Source organism: Cherax quadricarinatus, chromosome 10 (assembly GCF_038502225.1).
Source record: "Cherax quadricarinatus isolate ZL_2023a chromosome 10, ASM3850222v1, whole genome shotgun sequence".
NCBI classification, from domain to species: Eukaryota; Metazoa; Arthropoda; class Malacostraca; order Decapoda; family Parastacidae; genus Cherax; species Cherax quadricarinatus.
Window position 1 is genome coordinate 26,513,335 of NC_091301.1, and position 13,778 is coordinate 26,527,112.

Sequence of the window (13,778 nt, forward strand, 5' to 3'; positions counted from 1 at the left end):
TCGGGTCCCTAGAGTCTAATCCTCCAAAGTGTTTCAAGCTCACACAAAAATAGATGGCAGAATTAACTAGTATTCCTGCCTTGACTTGACTTACAATAAATTGAGACTAACAATCACCAAATCTTTTAAATACCTGTACTGTAGTCCTACCATAGAGAATGATTACTCATGGCTGGTGGTAACCGTCTGTGGTATGCGGTGTTGAAGTTCCAATGGTAGATTCGAGATGGAGTTGAATCTTGATTCAGTAGAGTTGATCCTGGCAAGGTCACCACTTGTGAAGGCTTACTCAGCCCTGTAACAACTTCAGACAGTATTACCAAGGCTGGCTCCTCAGGAAAATTAGTGAATAGAAAAAGAAATGATAACAGACAAACATACACTTTATTATATAGAAAATATATAACACTTAAATATGAAATATTAATCCTACATTAAAAATAAAAAATGAAAAATATAAATGATAACTGAATTCAATGCTAATATATATAGGGGTGTCTGGTGTTGGTGACACTGAGTGTTGTTGAAATCGTAACAGTTGCTGATGATGGGGGGGGGGCGCAGGTATTGGTTACAACCCACCGGTTCGTTCTTCACAGTATAGCCTTGAGTATTCTATCCCGATGACAGGAAAGCAGGTTCTTGACCGCTGCAATGATGAGGGGTTACGTCCTGCAATTTCATACAGGTGCACAGGTAATTAAATCCAAAAAGGGGAAGTCTCAGGACGTTAGTCCATCTCCTTCAGTTCTGCTCGTTGATTGGCAGGTGACCCTCTCTGTCATCCAAGCTGGAAAGATAGACAGGTTACCCACTGCTTAAGAAATTACTCTCCATGATAAGTACAATACCTAAAAGATGTGGTGATTATTACAACAGTCAACCTAGAGCAAGACTGAAAGGACTAAGTTTATTATTGGTCAAAAGTGAAGCTTTCAACCAATAAATCCACTAGAATACAAGGCAGGCATGTACTTACAGTAGTGCTGGGAGCTGTGAGTCTAGTGATTACTGTTTGGACCGGAGCCCCACACGTCACCTTTTGGGGGGGGGAGGAGGGGAAGGGATAGCAGGAGCTAGACTGACCCTGCCTTAACAAGCAGCCGGCAGTCAAACTATCACTTTCAGGGTGGGGGAAAAAAGGCGGGAATAGTGGGAGCTTGACTTACCCTACCCTAACAAGCAGCCTGCAATGAAACTATTGTTACTATATACTCCCTCTCTACTCCTATCTATTGAACTTTTCCCTCACAACCACTAATACCACTACAGTGGACCCTCAGTTAATGATGCCATCGGATAGCAATAAAATCGGATATTGATGTGTTTTTGCATCAAAATATCAGCTCGGCTAACGATAAACTCAGTTAAGGACATTTGTCCAGAACGTGTCTGCGCGGTTTGAGCCGCCCGACCACTCCAGTGTGGCCAGTGTGCCATTGTTTACAAGTCACTGTGGATGATTCCACACATACATGCAATACATTTTGTATTCCATTGTTTTTAGTGCTTGTAACTGCTAAAAATGCCACCATGGGCCCAAAGAAAGCTTCTAGTCTCAGCCAACCCTTTGGTAAAGAGCTGAGGGAGAGGGGAGAATGTGCCTTTTTCAGTTATTCTGCAATATGTATGATACTAAAGCAGCAGGAGTCTATAAAGGCTATAGCAGTAGCCAGCGATAAAGTGTAGCATTAACTGTAGGAAGTAAGTTAAACGATTAATCGATAGAAAAAGGACAGCACGAACCTAACTCCGCCAATGTTGTTGGAGTTATGTAGGGCGACTGACAACACCCCCGTCTCTACCGCCTCTGCTGCCGCTTCCCTCCACCACTATGTATGGCTTATGCTCTTAGTGGCCCTTGTACACCCAACAACAACAACACAGCAACACTTGTGACATAATGACATATTTTATTCTTTCTAGAGTATAAGTCATGTTTCTATGTTATTAATATAGTTTATTAGGTCATATTAGATGAATTGTGCTGGATAAATAAGCCATAGAACTGATATTAGTGTCATATTGAAGGACTATCTTGTGTCTTTCAACACAATTCCTAATGTACGCCAGAAACAAACCTCTCTGGAAAACTTTTTTGAGCAACAGGGGTCCAGTGGTTCTCAAACTGGTCCTAGTGGCATTAAAAAGCAAAAGAGGGAAGTAACCCAGGTATAAGGACTTGGTACCTAAAGTCTTTATGGAGTGGGATTTCCCTTCCAAACAATTGTAAACTCCTCCATCCTCTCCCCTTCTCCCGTCTTCCATGCATCACCATGTCTTCAATAAAGGTAAGTGTGATGTTGTTATTGTTTTGTCCTTCATGTATCAGTTTTCTATGTAGGGAAATGTATATTTCATATAAAAAAATTATTTTAATACTTTTGGATGTCTGAAACGGTTTAATTGGATTTCCATTATTTCTCATGGGGAAAATTAATTTGGATAATGATAAAATCAGTTAAGGACAAGCTCTCTGGAATCGATTAATATCATTAACTGAGGGTCCACTCTACTACTATTAATAATAATAATTGCTTTTTTCGGAAACATTTTTCCACAATGGGTACACACACAGACGAGATACGAGTCAGACGACAAGCATTGTTTGCCTACACATCATTTCACTCGTGTGGATTCAGTATAGTGATTGGTGCATGGCAAATTGAAATTTTGCTTTTTGGAACTTTTTGCCCCCCCCCCCCCATCCTCCCGAATATTTTCGATCCATGGTTGTTTGATTCCTGGATACATAGGGCCGACTGTATATATTAACTGGGACTGTTTTAGTTTGTCTAGGTGCAGATTTCTCCTAATGCTAGGCTTTCCTGGAATCACAACCTGACTGATAAGGCAGCATCTACACCACATTATCTAGTTTTCTCTTGAAAATGTTGACCTTTATTATTTGCTGGTAGAAAGTTGTGGATCTCATTGTTTTCTTATTGTACCTCAAAATATAAGCTATATCATAATAGTTTGCTCTTATTAAAAAAAAACATTTCTAATTCTAGATGTATAGTGTTAAGCAGCAACGCAAAAGGGAAGAAGAAGTGATAGAGATTGATGGTCTCCAGCTACTTTTATCGGATCGTGGCAAAGATGGTGGCAGAGAATATGAACCTCCACGATTAGAAAACTCTCTAGGGAAACTGCAAGTAGTAAGTGTTAATGCCCCGAGAAGGATAATTGACCTGCAAGTTGTACATCTTGACCCATCACATCCCACAACACCTTTGCAACGTGAGATGAGGAAACACAGACATCTTCTCCTGTATATTGAAAAGGTAAACATATACTATTTATAATCAAAATGTGCTGAGAGTTGCACAGAATACAGGTTGGTCATCACTAATCCAGCAATCAGTAATCAGGCACTAATTTCGGCTAGCATAATTTAAAATTGCCAGGGTCGCCACACCACCATTCCAGTTTGTTTCTCCATTTATTATTATAACCTTCTCACTTTTAGCCCTAGCCGTGGTTCCAACAGATAAAAGAAAGGTTTCTCATTGTGTAAAGTGCATACACCGTGGCTTTGAAGCCACTGTCGGTCGCCATGAGCTCAGCTCACTCACATAAGCTGTGACCGGTAAATTTGGGCTGGTGTAAAAGCAACTTTGCTGTGTATTTTTGTATGGTTGTATTCTTGTTTTTCTGGTCTTATTTGATAGAATAGAAGATTTATTACAGAAATAGATAAAATTTTCATTAGTTTCATGCTGGAAAGTACCTTAAAATTGAACTCAAAGTAGTGGAAATGTTGGATTTTTGCTGATGTTCAAGAGTAAACGAGTGATGTCACCATCCAATGCGTGTCCAACTGGCCAGTCTAATACGCATATATGAATGGGTTGACATTTTTATACAATTATTACAATAATGCAGTAGTCTTCATAACAGTAAATCTTCTATTTTTTGTGTGAATAAACATTCAAAATAGTGAGCAAGAGTAATATAAGAGAGGCCTGGAGATGTGAATAATGAACAGAGAAAATGTTATCTTAGTGATAGGAATGTCTGCATTGTTTATTCAGAACCCTATTTTGAAACTGGCATCTCATGAAATTTGTGTGAAATGGGACAAATTACCAATTTCAGACCACTTTATTGGGTAGTTGAAATAGGTAAATGGGAAGTTTCTTGTACTCAGTTGACAGAATAGAAGGAATACTAGTGAAATAGCTATGAGTTTGGTAGACTGGAACAATGGAATGGGCCAAAAGTAGGGTATAAAATGAGTGAAATTGTCGATGCGTAAATATTGCCGTTCGGTTATGTGTATTCTAACCTAAATACTCTGTAATCCGGCCAAATTACTACAGGTCTCCCTCCACATTCGTGAGGGTTAGGGGATCAAGAACCTCTCGAATGTGGAAACATTGCGAATGTTTGGTGCACAAATATATTGTAGGGAAATATAATAATAGTATTAACCTAACAATACTGCTTCCTTAACCTATTGAACCATGAACAATCATAAAAACATGAAAACATTGTAAAATATTACACTAGTGCCAGCCCTTTGGTAGAGAAGGTGAGAAAGACTATAGAATTCAAGAAAGAACTTGTAGCAAAATATCGAAGTGGAGGAGGAAGAGAGAGGGGAGAATGTGCCTTCTTCAGTGGTTCAATGATTCTGTGATATGTACGATACTAAAGCAGCACTAGTTGATAAAGGCTATAGCACCAGCCAGCAATAAAGTGTAGCATTAACAGTGTAGCAAGTAAGTTAAACGATTAATTGATAGAAAAAGGACAGCATGAACCTAACTCTTTCAATGTTGTTGGAGTTATATAGGGCTACTGAGAACACCTCCGCCTCTGCTGGCCTTCACCACCACTATGTACAGCTTACGCTCTCAGTGTCCCTTATAAACCCAACAACAACATAACATCACTCGTTATTATTGTTAATATTAGTAATAGTAACAAGTTGTTATTACTGTTATTAATATTGTTTATTATGTCATATTAGAACAATTGTGATAGGTAAATAAGCACTAGAGTTGATATTAGTGTTATATTGAAGGATTATCTTGTCCTTCCTCCAAACAAACTCTGCCGCCGCCACAATTCCTAACGTACATAATGACATTTTAAATATGATTGGGCGGCTGGATATTCGCAAATGTTTGAGGCCCGCGAAAGTGGAACTTGCAAATGTGGAGGGAGACCTGTAATCCGGCACCCTATAGGTCCCAATGATGCTGGATTAGTGATGGTCAACCTGTACTCAAAAAATAGGGAGGAGGGGGGGGGGAAGGAAGAATCATTAAAAGAGCTACCCTACCTCTGCAGAAGTTAATTTGACTCAACCTTCTCAGAGTAACCTTGTCTGTGTGCCTGCCACTTTTACTGGTAACCATAATGAAGAAATGATTGTCTTATCAAGTTTATGCATAAATATATAAGTAAATGTAGAAATGACAGTAAAGGAAGGGATAGGCAAGTGAAATAAAGGCAAGGAAAGGGGAAAGAGGATGCGTAATATAGGTGATTTAGAAATGGAAAAAACTGATAGGGCATCACTAGTGGAGATTGAGAGACAAAGGGGACATGTCATGAGTGCATCCAAAAAGGTATTCTGTTTTGCTATCTATATATTATTTTAGTTTTTGTTGCTTTGAGCATAAATGTTACTTTATAAACTGTTAAATTTTCTTTTCTATTTTATAGTTATTCAATGTGATGATGGAATTAGATGACTTAGAGCGCAAAATTCGTCATTTACCCGACTGCCCAACACGAGATCTGTTTAAATCCAAGTCTCGTCAACAAGCTTCCAGACTTTGGGAGAGCGTAACATCAGCTCCAGAAAGACTTGTACAGCTTTTATGTATTCGGAAAGGAAAGGTAAAATTTTACTGGTACATTTAAAAATACAGTTAACCCTTGAACAATGTGGAGGTTAGGGGCACCAACCCCCTCCGTGGTCGAAAATCTGTGTATAACTTTTAATGCCTTAAAAACTGAACTACTAATGGCCTACTGTTGACCGGAAGCCTTACCGATAACATAAGTAGTCAATTAACACACACTGTACATGTTTTATGTATTGTATTCTTACAATAAAATTAGCTCGAGTAAAGAAAATGTTAAATCATAATGAAGAGAAAATACATTTGCAGTACTATACTGTGTTTATCGGTACCATAAGATTACAGCATCTGTTTACAAGATGAATCTTCTGTCTGTCAGTACCTACATGAATACTGTCTTATAGGATACAAAACACTGTAGATGCTATATGTATTACTAACACTAGACATAAAAAATAGAGATATGAAAAAGATTCATATTTATGATTTACTATTGCATCTTTATGTAGGTTTACATTTCTTTTGACTGCAAATCGAACATGTACAAGCTGTAATAATATATTGTATTTTTTTTAACATGTCAGCCATTTCCCACCAAGGCAAGGTGACCCAAAAAGAAAGAAAAATACTTTAATCATCATTCAGCACCTTCACCATCACTCATACATAATCACTGTCTCTTCAGAGGCGCTCAGATAGGACAGTTTAGGAGTCTTTCCAAACTGCCAATATCCCAGACCCCTCCTTTAAAGTGCAAGCATGTACTTCCCATTTCCAGGACTCAAGTCCGGCTAACCAGTTTCCTGGAATCCCTTCACAAAATATTACCTTGCTCGCACTCCAACAGCTTGTCAGGTCCCAAAAACCATTCGTCTCCATTCACTCCTATCTAACACACTCGCGCATGCTTGGTGGAAGCCCATAAAACCTTTACCCCCTCCCTCCAACCTTTTCGAAGACGACCCCTACCCTGCCTTCCTTCCCCTACAGATTTATGTGCTCTCCAATCATTCTACTTCGTTCCATTCTTTCTAAATGACCAAACCACCTCAACAATCCCCCTTCAACCCTCTGACTAATACTTTTAATAATGAATTCATTGCATAATATTTACACCACACATTGCCCTTAGACACATCTCTTCTGCCACCAGCCATCTCCTCGCTGCAGCATTTACAACCCAAGCTTCACACCCATATAAGAGTGTTGGTACTATTGTACTTTCGTACATTCCCTTCTTTGCCTCCATGGATAATGTGGTTTGTCTCCACAGATACCTCAATGCACCACTTGCCTTTTTTCCTTCATCAATTCTATGGTTAACCTCGTCCATCATAAACCCATCCGCTGACAAGTCAACTCCCAAATATCTGAAAACATTCACTTCTTCCATATTCCCCTTCTCCAATGAGATACCCAATTTTTTTTTTTATCTAAATCATTTGATACCCTCATCACCTTACTCTTATCTATGTTCACATTCAACTTTCTACCTTTACACACCCTCCCAAACTTGTCCACTAACCTTTGCAACTTTTCTTTAGAATCTCCCATAAGCACAGTATCATCAGCAAAAAGTGTGTCAACTCCCATTTTGTATTTGATTCCCCATAATTTAATCCCACCCCTCTTCCCAACACCCTTGCATTTACTTTTACAGCCCCATCTATAAATATATTAAACAACCGTGTTGACATTACACATCCCTGTCTAAGACCTACTCTTACCAGGAAGTAATTTCCCTCTCTCCTACACACCCTATCCTGAGCCTCACCTCACTATCCTTATAAAAACTCTTTACAGCATTTAGTAGCTTACTACTTATTACATGCACTTGCAACATCTGCCACTTTGCTCCCCTATCCACTCTCATATGCCTTTTCTAAATCCATAAAAGCAATGAAAACTTCCCTGCCTTTATCTAAATACTGTACACATACATGCTTCAATGTAAACACTTTATCATGACTCATGAAATCGTAATGACACAATTGCAAACAAACCATACCACGGGCAGGGATAGAAACCGCGATCAGAGAGTCTCAAAACTCCAGACAGTGGCTAATGCGACGGTCTGGAGTTTTGAGACTCTCTGATCGCGGGTTCTATCCCCCCCCCCCCCCGTGGTAGTTTTTTTTTTTTTAAACACTTTATCTACAAATCCCCTCCCCACCCTAAAGCCTCCTTGCTCATCTGCAATCCTACTCTCTGTCTTACCTCTAATTCTTCCAATAATAATCCTTTCGTACACTTTACCTGGTATACTTGGTAAACTACTACCACTTTCAACACACCGGCCATATCCCACTGAGATGGGAGATGGGGTGGCTTAAAAGAAAAAAACGAATGTTTCTCTTTTTTTTTTTTTTTTTTTTAACCGGCCGTATCCCACCAACGCAGGGTGGCCCCAAAAGAAAAACGAAAGGTTCTCTTTTTAAATTTAGTAATTTATACAGGAGAAGGGGCTGCTAGTCCCTTGCTCCTGGCATTTTAGTCGCCTCTTACAACATGCATGGCTTACGGAGGAAGAATTCTGTTCCACTTCCCCATGGAGATACGTGGAAAGAAACAAGAACAAGAACTAGTAAGAAAAATAGAAGAAAACCCAGAAGAGTGTGTATATATATGCTTGTACAGGCATGTGTAGTGTGGCCTTAATGGAAGTAGAAGTAGCAAGACATGCCTGAAATCTTACATGTTTGAGACAGAAAAAAAAGACACCAGCAATCCTACCATCATGTAAAACAGTTACAGGCTTTCGTTTTACACTCACTTGGCAGGACAGTAGTACCTCCCTGAGTGGTTGCTGTCTACAAACTTACTACCTAGGACTCGGTAAACTTCTTTCTTTCAATGCACCGGCCGTATCCCACCAAGGCGGGGTGGCCCGAAAGGAAAAACAAAAGTTTCTCCTTTTCTTCTTTCTTTCTTTCAACACACCGGCCGTATCCCACCGAGGCGGGGTGGCCCAAAAGGAAAAACGAAAGTTTCTCCTTTTACATTTAGTAATATATACAGGAGAAGAGGTTACTAGCTCCTTGCTCCCGGCATTTTAGTCGCCTCTTACAACACACATGGCTTACGGAGGAAGAATTCTGTTCCACTTCCCCATGGAGGTAAGAGGAAATAAACAAGAACTAGAAAGAAAATAGAAGAAAACCCAGAGAGGTGTGTGTATATATGCTTGTACATGTATGTGTATTGTGACCTAAGTGTAAGTAGAAGTAGCAAGACATACCTGAAATCTTGCATGTGTATGAGACAGAATAAAAAGACACCAGCAATCCTACCATCGTGTAAAACAATTACAGGCTTCTGTTTTACACTCACTTGGCAGGACAGTAGTACCTCCCTGAGTGGTTGCTGTCTACAGACTTACTACCTAGGATTCGGTAAACTTATTCCCCTATAATTTTTACAATCTCTTTTGTCTCCCTTCCCTTTATATAAAGGAACTTTGCATCCTCTCTGCCAATCCCTAGGTACCTTCCCCTCTTTCATACATTTATTAAAAAAAAAACACTATCTCCCCTTGCTTTTAACATTTCAGTCATGATCCCATCAGTTCCAGCTGCTTTACCCCCTTTCATTCTATGTAATGCCTCACACACCTCCCCCACACTCACATCCTGCTCTTCTTTACTCTTAAAAGATGTTATACCTCCCTGGCCACTGCATGAAATTACTGCCTCCCTTTCTTCATCGACATTTAAAAGCTCCTCAAAATATTCCTGCCATCTACCCAATACCTCCAGTTCCCCATCAACTAACTTGCCTACTCTGTTTTTAATTGACAAATCCATGCATTCCCTAGGCTTTCTAAACTTGTTTATCTCCAAAAATTTTTTCTTATTTTCAGCAAAATTTTTTGACTGCCTCTCCCACTATCATTTGCTCTCCTTTTGCACTCTCACCACTCTCTTCACTTTTCTTTTGCTCTCCATATACTCTGCCCTTCTTATATCACTTCTGCTTTGTAAAAACTTCTCATAAGCTACCTTTTTCTCTTATCATACCCTTTACTTCATCATTCCACCAATCACTTTTCTTTCCTCCTGCACCCACCCACCTATAGCCATAAACTTCTGCCCCACATTCTAATACTGCATTTTTAAAACTATCCCATCCCTCTTCAAAGCCCCCCCCCCCCCCCCCACTATTTATACTTGCACTAGCCTACCTTTCTGCCAATAGTTGCTTATGTCTCAGCCTAACTTCCTCCTCCCTTAGTTTATACACTTTCACCTCTCTCCTACTTGCTGTTGCCATATTCCTTTTGTCCCATCTACCTCTTACTCTAACTGTAGCTACAACTAAATAGTGATCTGATATATCCATTGCCCCTCTATGAACATGTACAACCTTTTATCCACCAGTACATAATCTAACAAACTACTTTCATTATGTGCTATATCATACCTTGTATACTTATTTATCCTTTTTTTCTTAAAATATGTAATATTCCTAATTTAGGAGAAGGTGTGGAGTTAATAAAAGTATTAGTCAGAGGGCTGAAGAGGGGTTGTTGAGGTGGTTTCGTCATTTAGAGAGAATGGATCAAAGTAGAATGACATGGAGAGCATATAAATCTGTAGGGGAAGGAAAGCGGGGTAGGGGTCGTCCTCAAAAAAGTTGGAGGGACAGTGTAAAAGTGGTTTTGTGGGCAAGGGGTTTGGACTTTCAGCAAATGTGCGTGAGCGTGTTAGATAGGAGTGAATGGAGACGAATGGTTTTTGGGACCTGACGAGCTGTTTTGGTGTGAGTAGGGTAATATTTAGTGAAGGGATTCAGGGAAACCTGTTATTTTTATATAGCCAGACTTGAGTAATGGAAATGGGAAGTACAGTACAGTGCGTGCATTTTAAAGGAGGGGTTTGGGATATTGGCAGTTTGGAGGGATATGTTACACAGTAGACCGTTGTTTAACATGGTAATTGCGTTACTGAAAACGCTATGCTTGGTAAAATCGTGTTAGATGAACTGAAGAACTTTTGGGAAAAATAAGGTTACGTTCCTGGGAGCCCCCGAAAGAGACAAACAACTTACTTTTAGATTAACAGATCTTACAAAAATAAAAGTGAATATGTAATTGTAGTTCATTGTTGTGATATATTACTGCTTAAGACTACAAATGCATTAGAAATAATAGTATTTCTTACCTTAAATTGTGGGTAATAGTGTTTATAGATGATTGTGAAGAGAGTGGATATGCATGGTGTGGCCCTACTGGGCTGTAGTGGATGGTTGTTGGTTGTCGCCAGAAGTGGATGGTTTAGGTTCTGGTAATGAAGTAGATAGTTGTATCGGAGTGTGCATAAATTCTGTAATGGATCTCTAGCTCTTTCACCCTGCAGTACATTATTTAGTTGATGGTAAGGCATCATCAGCTGGTCTAGACCCTGTTTCAAAGCACTGCTTCTAGATTTGTCAGGGTCCTCTTCAGTGAAAAAGTCTACAAATTTACCAATAATGTGGAACTGCTCACAAAACTGCTGCAATGTTAACTGTTTTTCTTCAGGTTCTTCTTCATCTTATCTTATCTCCTTCCCTTGAATCTGTACATCAAACTCTGCCAGTATTTCCTCTGGACTCTTGTCTTCATCATCACTATCTTCTAAGAGCTCATTCATATCTTCTTCATTCATATCTTCACAACCATCACCTGGTAATCTCCTTGCCATCTGAACAATTTCCTGAACCTGACTCTCAAGCAAGGGAAAAAAACAGTGAAAGAATTAACTACAGAAGGCTATAACTTTCCCCAGCCTGCATTTAATGTTGATTGGGGCACTTCATTCCATGCACTTCTAGCATAGCTGATAGCATCTGCAATGTTAAATTTATTCCAGAAGCTTGGTACTGCCAAGTTAGAGTCAGTCCATTGATGCAACTAGTTTTTTCATGACTTTGTGTAGTTACACTTGAATGACTTAATAACTCCCCGATCCAGTGGTTGAATTAGAAATGTATTTGGAGGTAAAAATACAACTTTACATGTGGGGTCACATCCAGCAAAGCTTGTGGATGAGTACGGGAATTATCAAGAATAAAGAGAGCCTTGAATGCAAGGTTCTTACTGTGCAGGTAAAACTTGGCTTCAGGAATAGTGAAGCTTAAACCAGTCAATAAATATTTCCTCTGTCATCCATGTTGACTGGTTTGACCTCCAGATTACTGGTAGGTGTTTTTATCTACACCTTTCAAAGCAAGAGGATTCTTAGAGCTGTAAATAACCATCGGCTTACACTTGAAAGCATTACAGCAAAGAAGCAAGGTGAAGCAGTCCTTTTTCTGCCTTTTTCTCTTGCTGACTGATATAAGTTCATGTTGGCATTTTCTTCCAAAAAACACTTGTCTCATCAGCATTAAACACTTGATGTGGCTCATAGCCACCCTTAGAAATAATTTTCTGCAATTCAGCAGGGAAATTGCTTGCTGCTGTATTATCAGGTGAAGCACTTTCACCAGAAAACTTAATATTATGTAATTTATTATGCAACTTGGTTTTGGAACCAAATTGTGCTAAACATGCACTCGTTTTCAGGCCTTCCTTCCTTTTCATACACTGCTTTAAGCAACTGTAAGGCCTTTTTCCTAATTAGGTTGAAACTAAGTGGTGCACCTTTCTTTGTCCTTTGCTCAATCCACTCAAGCAACAAGTTTTCTGATTTATTTGTGATCTACGTGGCATTCTTTTCATGAGATGACATCTTGGGTTATTCATTACACAAGCTTGTATATTCACCTCGTTCTTTCTAATTGTATGAACTGACGCTTCATTAAGGCCATAGACCCTAACTATATCCACAACACGAGCCACTCTTAAGCTTATCTAATATCTCGATTTTCTTCGTAATTCCTAGACTTACACACTTCAACCTTTTCTTGCTACTTTCAGCAGCACTCGTATGCCTACTAGGTGCCATGATTGCTTGGCAGATTTAAGATACGGCAATTAAAATAAGTATCTAAACAAACACATCGAGCTCCCAGAAGATCATCCTACATGAGTATGAACCGGACTGAAGGCTGGGAGGGGGGTTGGCTCAGGGTGGAGGGGTTGGCAGTAGGCCTCCCCCGTTGACTCAGTGGCGTAGCCCACAGCCAATCCCGTGGGCGACCGCCGGCTCAAAATTTTTTCTCCTCCTGCAAACTGAATCATGTTAAATTAATTTTACAAAGTGCTAAATAATATCGTGCCACAATTCTTCAATCGTGCTGTACCCGAATCGTGCCAAATAAACTCGTGCTAAATGACGGCGTACTGTATAACTTTATATATGCTTCTAAACCGTTGTATCTGGGCTCCTCTGCAAAGACAGTGATTATGTATGAGTGAGGTGAAAGTGTTGAATGATGAAAGTATTTTCTTTTTGGGGATTTTTTCTTTCTTTTTGGGTCACCCTGCATTGGTGGGAGATGGCCAACTTGTTAAAAAAAAAAAAATTACTCAATACCAAACCTCTTTCTACACATAGTTCAATTAAAGGCTCCCCATTTTCATTTACCCCTGGCACCCCAAATTTACCTATTACTCCCTCCACAACATTGTTACCCACTTTAGCATTAAGATCCCCAACCACAAGTACTCTCCCACTTGGTTCAAAACTCTCCATGCACTCACTAATCTCTAAAAATTGCTCTCTCCATACTTATCTCTTACCCAGGGGCATAAACACGTACTATAACCCACTTTTCACATCCAACCCTTATTTAACTCGACATAATCCTTGAATATATACATTCATATTCCCTCTTCTGCCATAACTTATCCTAATCCCATTTATTTCTCCCCACTGAAACTCTCCTACCCCCTTCAGCTTTGTTTCACTTAAAGCCAGGATATCCAGCTTCTTTTCATTCATAACATCCACAATTATCTCTTATCATTCGCACAACAAGCATGCATATTCAGACATTTTGACTTTTTTTTTTTCTCTCTCTTTTTTTTTCTTT

At 39.4% G+C, this 13,778-nt stretch overlaps 1 protein-coding gene across 2 annotated transcripts in view; it reads left to right on the forward strand.

Annotated features, from left to right (window-relative positions):
- Positions 1–13,778, forward strand: part of Patr-1 (Protein associated with topo II related - 1) — a gene marked incomplete in the record, with an annotated part of 178,579 nt that overhangs the window by 123,855 nt on the left and 40,946 nt on the right. For both annotated transcript variants that reach the window (XM_070083723.1, XM_070083724.1), the window contains 2 exon segments: positions 3,015–3,287; positions 5,680–5,856. In XM_070083723.1, coding sequence (XP_069939824.1) covers positions 3,015–3,287; positions 5,680–5,856 — 450 coding nt within the window.